Consider the following 12,246-nt stretch of genomic DNA (forward strand, 5'->3'; position numbering starts at 1 on the left):
TCATCCTCATCAAAATCTAACCTTAAAGATAAATTGGGCTGCTTGCTTGTGCAGTGGACAATTTGTACATAGGCCGTTATCAAATCTGTATTGCTGTTAGACCTAATGTTCTTATGCATTATGTTCGCCTAACATATTTGGCATGCAACATGTTAGGGAATGTGAGGAAAAGTATTGTAGATTTATCTGTCTGTCCTGCCTAATATTTGGTGTTTCTGTCAGGCAGCTCAACGAGGCATGATGGAAGGAGATTTTGCTCTTTGCATTAGCCTTTATCATGGATACGAACTTCTATTGCAAATGGGAACACGATCCTTATATATCTACCTCAAAGGTATCATCGATGGCTCTAAAGGTAAGTATTTAATGGAAATAAATTAAACCACATCAACGAGTTTACCCCTCTTTTCTTCTATTTTTATACATAATTTCCTTTTAGCAAAGCATTGGATTGAATACACCCACATAACAACTCTCATAATTAGTCTCTGCACAATTTATAGATATGTAACTGTGGGTAATTTGTCTAGAATGCTCACGCTGGAAATTCAATTGATTGGCAAAGTTTATAGCCTTAATAATGTCCTTATTATACGGCATAACGTTTCTATAACTTGTCTGTGGTATGTACTGTGTGAGGTAGTAGAAGACATTCTCCAGATGTAGAACACTTGTCAGATCTTGGAATGGGCTTTGTAGGGCTTCATAGAGAGTCAAGTTGAGCAAAATAATGTCCGAAATGAATTTCTGTCAAGTAATTCTTTCAACAGTGCAAGAGATCTGCCAAAATGTAGATGAAAGAGTGGGTCTGGATGAGCCTGTTCTTGTCCTGTTGCTTTGTCTGATCTTTCTGTGAGGGTTTGACATTAGTCCCAACTGTTTTTTGGGATCCTCAGAAATGACAGTTGTCATCAGAACATAATTTGTGTTTTTGTTTTGAATAAACAGCATCTGTTTGTGATCACAATTTGTTTGGATCACAATCTCAAAAAACATTCAATTCGATAAACCAGAATGCATTCTGATCTTACTGCTGGCTTGTGCCATAAATGTCCATAATCTCAGATGAAGCATGATCTCCCCAATTTTCTCACTTTAATTGGGGATTTTTTTTGCTGAAGCTGTGAAAATATTATACTAGTTCTGTAATAGTGTCATTTTGAAAACAGGGTTATTAGAAAGGTTCAGGTTTGTTTTATTATACTGAGCGACTGTTCATATTTCGAGAAAGCTGAAATCTGTATTTTTAGAATAAAGTTGAAAAGAATTCAGAGAAGAAAATTTTTAAATTCTTAATGTTTTTGTTAGGTATGATACGAGCACGAAATGAACTCAACAAGAACACCAATTTTATGATGATGTATCAACAGCTGGACACTCTGTTTGCAAACAGCAGTACACTCAATCCTATCGCAGGTACCTTTGATGGTTAATGCTACACTTATTTTACTGGGAGCTTTTGGCAGTTCAGTATCTAGTGAAGCGTTGGCAGGCAACTGATTCTTCTTCCTCTGCATTGCATTTATTTGGGGCTGTATTCCCCCCTCCCCCTCACCTCCGCAATTTCAGGGTCCTGCGCAATTGTATCTTGGTAATTTGGAAGACTGTTGAATTTGCGGCTTACATTCTTGATGTTAAAGAGCCAGATGCATGATCAGCTATTTAAATACATTTTTTAAAAAGAGTTTGAAACGTTTCAGATTGTTCAATGGAGTATCCTAAAGCCTTATTTGCTTTCATGCAGAAAAGTACAATAATTCAATACTTAAAACCCTAATTAGAATGTCTTCTCCTATTTATACAATAACTATTTCCTTCTTGCCTTTGCAAAATCTTTGTCTATGTCATGAGTCCCTTATATTGCAAGTGATCTGTTCATGTCTTTTTCCCTGATAATGAAATGGTCTTTAAAACTAATATTTCAGGAATTGAAAAAGAAAAGCCATTTATCTACAGTCATCCCAAGCTTCAAAAGCTTGAAGATGTTGTAGTGGATCATTTCAAGTCCTGGGTGGAATCTCAAGGTAATATTTATCTGTACACTGTACATCTGTACACTGTAAAGGTCAACGACCTTTACCTACCAATATACTCAAAATATCCAGCAAATAAATGAGGCTTTTTAAACTTTGATGTTATTGTTTGCTGCTGTAATTGAGTCACTCCAGGATTGTTGAAGTGTTTTGTTTCAAAATAAAACTGCACATAATTGCTATGCTGAGCATGAAATGGAGATTCAGTAAAACTCACCTAAGTCTGATCTTTATATAAATTCAACAATCGCCCAAGTCTTGGATTCACCTGAGTCCTATTCTGTTTCTGATCATAACCACTTTGATTTCTTTGCATTATTCATGTTAATCACGTCCTAACTCGTAAAGCAGCCCCTATACTCCATTACTTCTGCACTTATCAGCTGCATTGAATTGGGGAAAATTATGTCCTGATCGGTTGATGCCTGTGCAGAGTAGATAATTGATTAAATCAGAATTTATCCGACTTAAATAGTTTCCCTGCAACTCGGCCTTTGTGTAAGTTGTATTTAATGTTATGATCCCGACCGATGTGACTTATGTATTTTCGTTTTTTTGCTGCTACAGTTGTTTTATAAAGATCTTTTCAGAATTTTTTTCACGATGTGTATCTCAGGTTATTATATAAAAATATGTTTACTCTACTGTTGGAGGATTTTTTGAAAAAAGAATTCTGCTGCTCTACAAATGTAACTGTTTCTTGCCAATCCATTCTGCCCTAACCAGGTGGGTACAGCTGTGATGATTATTGTAGTTGTTGCTGTACATGTGCTTGCTGTCTGCCAAACTGTATCGTGTTTCATGTAGTTGGCAATGTGGAACTAGTTTCCCCAGTAGACTTGCATTCAAAATGATGAACTTGTTTGGTTTGCAGCTTATACTAGAATCTACAGATGCTGTAATACCTCTGTAAGTCTCTCGGGCCTGTATTTGTAAACTTCCAGTTGAAAGTCTGGCTTATGTTATTATGCAGTGATTTACATAATAATGATGATCCTTATGTTAGGCACAGTGCCTTTCACATCTTAAGGACATTCCAAGCACTTCACAGGATTCACTGTAAAGCGTAGTAACTGTGTTTTGTAAAAGGTTGAAAAGAAAATTCATAGCTAAGTGTTTAATAGGTATGATTCATTGAGCGTGCCTTAATTTTATGGTAAGTCCACTTTGCAAACAGTGGACTTATTATTTTTTCAATCACTGTATTGCAGATCTAAGTGCACCTGGAAGAAAAAGTGATGTGGTGAATACTCGTGTCATGATCTTCTCGTCATTCCGTGACAGTGTCCAGGAGATTGCGGAAATGCTAACCCAACATCAACCTCTTGTGAAAGTCATGACATTTGTTGGACATTCTTCTGGAAAAAGCATGAAGGGATTTACACAGAAAGAACAGCTTGAGGTAACCTCCTGAGTATAAGAGGTAAAGGGGTTTTAGCAATACTGAAAAAATATATAACAAGTCCAAAATTTAACATAAAGCCAAATTGTAAGGTGCAGCAAGAATATTGTATTTGAATAATGTTAGCGATTTAGGACGCTTAATTTAAATAAGAATAAGGTGAAGTTTGTATTTTTAGTTATTTGTTCATAAGTACAAGAGTTCATAATTCTTATCCACAAAGATGCCAATTCTGCTTAATCTTATTTTATTATTACAACAATTTACATTTATATAGTACCATTCGTGCAGGATCATGCCTCAGAGGGCTTCACTCAAATTGAGCTAAATTTGTCCCCATCTTGTTTATCCCTGTATAGCAGTTTTGACCAAATTGATTTTAAAATGCATTGACATGAGAAGTATTTGACTTGCACATCAGAGATCTCGCTTCACAAACGATGACCATAATCAAAATCGTAACCTTCAATTTTTGGAATGAATAGTATGTCAATCCTTTGCAGTAGTGTTTTGGAGCTATGCGACACTAAAAGTGTCAATTTTCATATTCTCTTGACTTTCTTTACTGTCAGGTTGTGAAGCGCTTTCGTGAAGGCGGCTATAACACATTGGTTTCTACGTGTGTTGGGGAAGAAGGTTTAGACATTGGGGAAGTTGACCTCATTGTTTGTTTTGATGCTCAAAAGAGCCCTATTCGCCTGGTGCAAAGAATGGGTCGAACTGGCCGCAAGCGTAAAGGCAGAATCGTGGTTATCCTCGCAGAGGGACGAGAAGAAAAGGTGAGTCTGGATAAGTCCTAAATTTTGAGAGTAAACACAGTTAAAATTGCTTTTATGGGGGGTTCTTGGCATTCCAATACCAGTGGAGAAAAATTAACCCATTCACCTCCTACCCTAAAGCAGTTCAGCATGTGCAGTACATGTGGTATTGTTTGCTTTATCAAACACAGATTTGTATTTGCGTGACTTGGAATCTATTTTGAATCAAAAGTGGCTCAAATAAAACGCTTTTTGAAGCAGTGTAGATGCATACGGCTCTAGTTTTATTAAAATAAATAGAGGCGACTGATTCTGTGCATTATAAAGATAAGTGGTTCCCATGGTCCTGTTTGAATAAGGATAATATGCCTAGCGTTCCAGCTCCAACTTGTCCAAGGTAATAATACTGTTGCCAAATGCTTGGTGAAAATTTCTTCTTTTCATCCAACAAATAGAGCTCAAGAAATGCTACCGAATTTAAAAAGGTGCAGCTGCACCGCAGTAAACTGTTGAAGATTGTTGACTGAGGGATATTTTGTTAAAATGTTACGTGTATTATGTATCCCAGCACCTTGGGATATCATCCTGACATGAAAGGCACTATATAAATGCAATTTGTTGTTAAGTTCGAGAAATACGAGGGAAGGTTTAAAGCTGTTTTGCGGCTGCCAACACTGGATTCTCCTTACCATTTGAGGAATTAACTTCCTTAGCAGATTTTTAAAAAAAACTCAGCTGAAAAAATATTTCTAACATAATATGAAAGAGAAGTGCACCACTTTGCAATATGGACCTGGGTTAAATTTTCCCTCTCCCAGTTCCTTTTCTTCCCCTCTAACCATTCCCAACATAAGCAATCTGCTCTCAGATCTATGTTAATCCTGCTTTGTAGCCAGCAGCCTGGAACGGCCTTTCCAACACTCTGGGATTTGGCACAGGTCCGCTTTGTGAGATTATAGATTCAATGCCGTGACCTCGTACTAATAGGGATTTGCTTTCCTATAGTGAAGAGCAGCACAGAGAGCAGTCGAGCAACGATGTGTAACCGCTCTGTGATCTATGGAAAATGTTTATTCTGTGCATCTGCACATTCTAGTGTTATTCATGGCATCCTGGTACCAGTGGAGAAAAATCTATTTGCCTCTTTTTTATAGTCGATATACTAGAAAGTCCTTGTTTCTCAGCTCTGTGCGTTTTTCTTTTCCTCACTCTCCAGCAAGACAAATCAAGAGACTGCCATGGAAACTGTACTGTGAAACTGCCATCATTCATGGTATAAAGCGACCTATTAAAATTATAATCCCCTTTGATATTTAGGATGTTGGTGTAGTTGGTATAGTTGTGTCCAGTCACTGGTGCTTACAGTTGGGTTAGAGAGGTTGCTGTTCCTTTGGAAGTTGATGCAATGGTTTGATTATTTGCTCAGTAGAATTGGGAAGAAGTACCCTCAAGATTAGTTGACTGTTTGTCCCATTTGATCTTAACGCTTACAGAATACCCACCATGTTACCTTCCCATTACACTGTTACGCGATTTCTTATAGGAATCCATTATTGTGCTCTCTTCCACGTTTCTTTGTTACCTGTTCCAGCCATCAGTTACCCCCTATGTAAAGAAATGCTTCCTGGTGTCTATCCTGAACCTGATAACCAGTCACACTGCTCTTAAATGCTGTCTGATCCTCCTCAACAATCTGTTCCACCAGGTCCTCCTCAAGAATCAATTCCACCTGGTTGTTTTCCAGACAACTGTAAATGCTGTGAAAATAATGTAGTGCATTTGAAAACTAGACTTTTTTGCTTTACTTGTGCTTTTAAGTTGCTGTTAACTTCTCCGTCAGCACCTTTCACTGATGGAACCCGTGTCAAAGTTTGCCAGTTGAAGTGTTTAAAATGCTTGTTTTATAAAAACTAGACCCGATTACTCCAGTCCTTGCCAGACTGCACTGGCTGCCTGTCCCGGAGAGGATCGACTTCAAGATCCTCACCCTTGACTTCAAATCCCTCCACTCCTCTGCACTCCCCTACCTCTCTGACCTCTCTCCTCAAAACAGTGCCCATTGCCTTCGTTCCTCCGGGTCTGGCTGCCTCCTTGTTCCCCGAGTTCTTCGCTCCACCCTCGGCGGCCGTGCCTTCAGCCACTATGCCCCAAGGCTCTGGAACTCCCTTCCTCACCCCCTTCGCCTCGCCCCCTCTCTTCTTATTTTCCAGTCTCTGCTGAAGACGTTTTCGACCGCACCTTTGGTCACCTTTCTGCCCCGGCTCGGCCCCAGGATCCGTTACTGTGAAACGCTCTGCGATGCCACATCCGGCATGAAGGGCGCTATATAAATCCAAGTTTTTGTTGTAGATTCAATTCTAGATCAGATTTTGTGAGTCAGTTCTAATATGATTCTATGATGGATCTCTTTTCAGACCTACAACCAAAGTCAGTGCAACAGGAAGAGCATTTACAAAACCATCTTGGGAAATGGCAAGAAATCCTTACATCTCAATCCAAACAATCCCCGCATGATTCCCGATGATGTAAATCCAGCTGTTCACAAGATGCACATAACTACTGGAAAGTATGAATCAAAAGACCTGTCAAGACGCTCATCAAAACTGGGAAGCACGGTCATTCCTTCCAAGCGCCGCAGAGAAGCAGGTAGAACCGAGGCGGTAGAGTCATAGAATTCATTGTTGTAGAATGTTACAGCAGAGAAGAATGGCCACTGTCTCTGTGCTGGTTGTACAACAACAACAAATTACACTTATATAGTGCCCTTCACGTCCGAAAGACGTCCCAGGGTGCTGGACTGTCAGGGATTTTTGGACCCGAGTTGGGGTCAGGAGCAGTGGAGGGCACCCCTTTTTCACTGGAATTATCAACTTGAATTCTTCTCCCTACTATTATGGCTTCAAATTTCAGCAGCCATTTATGGTAAAGAAGCCATTTTCAGCAATCCTGTTACAATAATGCGGGTTTGCTTATAGCGTGATTGGGATGTGGACCCTGCCATCAGAGTTATGGTTGATTGTAGTAGACAGACAAAACTGTAAGTTATAGGTTTTGGGATTCTATATCTCAAATTTTCCCACTGGAAATTAAATGCCACCATTTGGTATTCCCGCTGGAAAATTCAATTATGGAATGTGCTTTTTCTATATTTGCAGTAAGTAGTGAGCAGGAGGTAGAAATCTGGAAAATTAGATGGATATAAAAATAGCCTCTTGTTAAAAGCCAGATTCTCGTTAGCAATAAACACAAAATGTAGAGTACTTTCACCAATTTGTTAATACAATTTTTAAATGTTATTTTGAACAGCTGTTAAGGTCACAATTGCCAAGGCAACCAAATAAATTGATATTTTGTTTTACTGACAACCTTTATCCCAGAGTATTAAATTGCCCTTGCAGCTTTAAGGCGCTGTACATCATTTTTACCTTAGCAACAAATACACAAGCTGTAAATGAAATATGTACGAACAAGAGTAATGTATGGAACGGAAGTAGATGTATACTTTTCAGATTATTTTATTACCTGTATATTATATAATTTAAGGGGATACAACAGCCCCACTTTTTGCATTTCTCCCTCTTATCATCTACAAAAGTAGGGTCAAATCATAAAACTTATGAACTTGTAACCTATTTTGTAAGGATTTAGATCCATAAGAAAAATTCTAGGAAAAAAGAGGTAGTAGATTGAGTGGAAGTGAGAGTGTAAGGAAGGGGAGGGTAAGCATGCGAGTGATAAAAGAAAGTTGAGTGAGCAAATGTGGCGCAACTTGCATGTAGATTTTGCTCATAGGGGAAAGTACTGAAATAGTTATTATTTGTATTAAATCATTGTCGGGCGATGCATGGAGCCCAGCTTGGGCTCTTTTGACCTGCCCTTTTATCTTGTTTGTCTCTTCAGTCAGATACCATGGGGTAACAGATGGAAGGGCTGCAGACAATAAGCTCTTGCCAAGGTTTGACAAGTGGTTCTACCCAAACAGCGGGGTCGATTTACACGCCATGTAGTACGCAGATTATGCACCATATGTAAATACATGTGTACAGATAGAATCACAAGTGCCGTTAATTATGTGATTTACTGGACTGCTTTTTAATTGACCAATCCTTTTCACTGGTTGTTAATTAGATAAGTAAGCCACCTGTAATTTCTTCTGTATAAATGTGTTTGCATATGCGTTCTGTGACGTATTTTGACTTTTACTTGTACACACTCTGTCGTTTTGCACATTTATAGTTAGTCTGATGTTTGCCTGCCTCTTTGAAGAGATTACAGTGGGGGAAAAGGTAGAAGGCTCTCTCTGACTCTCTCGCTGTTCCAGGAAAAATGTAAAATGCACAAAGGAAAAGAATATGGAAGAGGACATGAAAATGTAAAATTAAAACATACTTCTCCTTCATGTTGAAAGATTTTAGGGATTTATTGGGCTCCATTGCTATACAAATCTCCTCAGCAAGCAACTAATTATACTGTATAATATTTCTGAACAAAGTTAGTTATTTAGACAGAAAAATTACATACTCTTAAAAAAGATCTTAAGTCCGATATTTGACATACACGGAAACTCATCACCAAGTTCCAGATTGCAGGTTAAATACAACTCCTGACAGTTCAATATATGTATGGTTTCCTTGTTTGTGGGGTGCACACCATCTCCCCAGAGGGATGCACCCCATTTACCTAGTCCTGGAGAGTTTAGTCACAGATTGGCAGTACAATACAAAATTACATTTGTCTTGCGCCTTTCACGTTGGGAGGACGTCCCAAAGCACTGGATGGTCAGGGATTTGGACCCAAGCAATGGAGGGCTGGGATAAGGGAGGTTGGAGAGCAGGGAGGGTAAGAGGTTGGCTGAAGGTGTGGTCGAAGACGAGGGTCTTAAGACATGCCTTGAAGGAGGCAAGGGAGGGAGCGAGGTAAAGGGAATGTGGGATGGAGTTCCAACGGGTGGAATAGTTAAGGCTTGGAGGCCTCAGCGTGTACGTTGGAATAATGTGGAATTTAACCAGCTAGAACCAGGCGGCTTACAATTGTGCACACTGGCAATCTTTCTGCTTTAGGGCTTTGTCCTAATGAGAAATTAGGGCAAAGAATCCCAGTTGACTGGTCTGTGATCAACAGTGCCTTGGCATCATGTGGACCGCCTGGCTCAGTGACCACATTACTGAAACTACCAGAGAAGATCAAATTGATGCGTCTTTCATTGTATCTATTTGCTTTATATAATTCAGCATCTTATAGAATTTATAAAGATTCCCTCAAGACATCACTGTTTGCTTTAATTTTTCTTAAAATTCTTTTTTTGGTAATACAACCGTATAAATATTTTAAATTAGCTTAAAAATACGGTTTACCTCTCTTATGAAATGGCAGGAAAAGTTTGTCTGATAGTAACTGGTTTGATCATTTTGCAAGCACATCTTACTATGGATTTGTTTTGTTTTAAAACAACATATTACAGTATTTGTATGGGTTAAATTTTATGTTGTTCTTAAAAGTTAAATGCTGCTTTAAGGGAAAATAATCTGAGATTTCTTTTGCATTGTGGTAACTTTATGGATTTTAGTCATCTATGCTCAATCACTTTACTTGTTTGGTTATGCATGATTAGCACTGTAGGTTTCTTCCGTGAAGAACAATTTAAGCATTGACGTGTTAACTGTAAGCATGGAATAATTGGATTCTGTGAAGCTAACCAAGGGCAGGGACACTGATCAACAGCTTTCAGGGTCTTTCATGGTTATCCACAACATTAAACGGGGGAGGGGAAAGGGAGAGACATTTTCATAGCTACAATAAACACATTTTTAAAATATAGTTATAAAGAACAAAATCTTGAGGAGTAGTTGGGACAAATCACTCTGCCATCTGTATGACAGGAAAAAAAAGGAATATTCTTCTTACTTGGGAAGAGATGTTTCGTAATGCATTTTTCCTTTCCACGGAGATGCAGTGTTTTGGGTGCATGCTGAACCATTGCTATGGAGAAGACTATTATGAAATAACCCATTTACATCCTTGAAGGACTCTCTAATTATTTACATACAGATGCCATGAAGATGTCCATAACTCCTCGTATCCTGAACCCATTTCCATTTTATCCATTTTGAATTCATATTCGACTTGGGTTGAATATTATATCAGAAGAGCTATACTTACAGCTGTGAGATGAATTAGAAAATAAACTTTAACTGGAGAGATCACAAAATAGAAGGTTATGTGCAGAATCTCCATCCTGAAACAATTCATTTTATTGGGTGGTTGTTTGTTACAGAAAACAATCTTATAAAAGTAGATTTGCATTTCGGGGAGTGGAAGGTTTTGGTGGTGGTTGTATTTAGTTTAAAACTACAAAGAAAGAGCGAAGTTGCATTTGCTGGAAATGTTTTATTCCATTGAATATTCCCTTTTTTGTTCCTGCTTTACATTCAGGAAAAGGTATGGAGATTAAAAATAGCACAGCTGCTGAAATTGCTTTCTTTCACTACGACTGCAAAAGATGAACTGAATTTTAATTTAATTTTTAATTTGGCAGAACAATCAAAATCAAAGCAGGATGGCTTTTTGACCCCAGCAGAGACTGAAATATGGAATGCAAAATTTAGATTAAAAGATGATGATGGATTCCAGAGACCAAAACTGAAGAAAGTTTCATTTGAATCTGTAAAGGATGATCTCGATGTTCTCGTAAGTTCAACACAATTCTTCCTTGTGCTTCAACCATCATAGGTGAGAGTTGCCATCTCTGTGAGAGTGGGGATGGGAGGGGGTCAGTCATTAGTGATGTGGTCCCTTTGAAAAACATACTTCGCGGTGCTGTCCTTTTGATCAGCTGATTTGCTCCATCCTTTATTTTACACAGTATTATATCATTTGCGTCAACTTTTTTTTACTCTGAACTTTGATCAGTTATCCGTGCTTTACCATAAATGGGACGCTGTTCTTGCCAAAATAAAACTGCGGCAGTCTTGGTGGAATTTCTAACTTCATTGAAGTTGTTGTAATGTGGCCTTCACTAATTTCTCATTCTGTTACTTAATTTTTAAAAAAAAAGTAGCGAGAAAACAAATGAAATAATCCAATTTAGCATTGAAAGTTCTATGTGCTATATGTGTATCCTGTGTGTGTTCTAGGACGTGAATGAAGACACTGGTGCAATTCGTGAGCTTTCATTGTCAGAGTGGGCGGTCTGGCAAAATCGTCCATTTTACACTCATTTGGTTGACCATTCTGATCGCTGCCTGCACTTCATAAGTATTATGGATATGATTGAGTTGATGAAACAAGAGGTCAGTGAGATCATTTTTTTTTAAAACATTTCAATATCTGTCATAGCTTAAATACTATACTTGCTTTATTACATTCAATCAGTACCATGTTCTCTAAATATTTGTCCAGTTTATTTTAAATCTGTGGTAAAACCAGTATTGAGTACTAAATATCTTGAGTTGTGCAATTGTTTCTTATTCTATCAGGTAACGTTTAAAATATGTGGTAAGGTAACTAATGCACTGGAACCGCATTATAATGTCGTCCTCTGAATCCAACGGCTCAGAAGCTGTGTTATATGCGAAGCGCAGAAAATGTGTCACTTCCAGGTTATTGGCTCTCATTGATGTCACTTCTTGTGCTGTATATACTGTTAATGTTATTGTTGGCAAATGTGAACAAGTGGTGTAACTTGCTTACTTTCTTTCTGTTCTCACCTTGTCTCTCCTCAACTAAGATTAGGACATGGAAAAGCAATTCAAGCGCTGCCCCAGGCATCTATGCTAATGCTTGAAATCTGTCATATTTTAGATACAATTATTTATAATAATAATCCTTGCATTTGATATTGTTTCTCATCACGTCGTTAAGACATCTCAAAGTGCTGTACAGGATAGATTGCAAAATGGATTGACTATTTTATGAGCGAAATCGTGAAACGGAATTATTTTGCAAGATGACTTGTCCCCACAAGGGGGAAGTTTGGCTTCCTACAAAATTAGACAAGAATTGATTATTTTGAGAGACCCATTACGCCATCAAAGGTTGGCAAAGCAGATTATAA

The 12,246-nt window shown here is 38.2% G+C and overlaps 1 protein-coding gene across 1 annotated transcript in view; it reads left to right on the top strand.

The window, feature by feature from the left end:
* fancm (FA complementation group M) overlaps positions 1-12,246 on the top strand; it is a 52,127-nt gene that overhangs the window by 23,190 nt on the left and 16,691 nt on the right. The window contains exons 6-13 of the mRNA XM_007903803.2: positions 223-355; positions 1,309-1,416; positions 1,926-2,024; positions 3,245-3,435; positions 4,008-4,214; positions 6,608-6,839; positions 10,729-10,880; positions 11,327-11,482. Coding sequence (XP_007901994.2) covers positions 223-355; positions 1,309-1,416; positions 1,926-2,024; positions 3,245-3,435; positions 4,008-4,214; positions 6,608-6,839; positions 10,729-10,880; positions 11,327-11,482 — 1,278 coding nt within the window. The remainder of the gene's footprint in view (positions 1-222; positions 356-1,308; positions 1,417-1,925; positions 2,025-3,244; positions 3,436-4,007; positions 4,215-6,607; positions 6,840-10,728; positions 10,881-11,326; positions 11,483-12,246) is intronic.

This window comes from Callorhinchus milii, unplaced genomic scaffold (assembly GCF_018977255.1).
Source record: "Callorhinchus milii isolate IMCB2004 unplaced genomic scaffold, IMCB_Cmil_1.0 Scaffold9, whole genome shotgun sequence".
NCBI lineage: Eukaryota > Metazoa > Chordata > Chondrichthyes > Chimaeriformes > Callorhinchidae > Callorhinchus > Callorhinchus milii.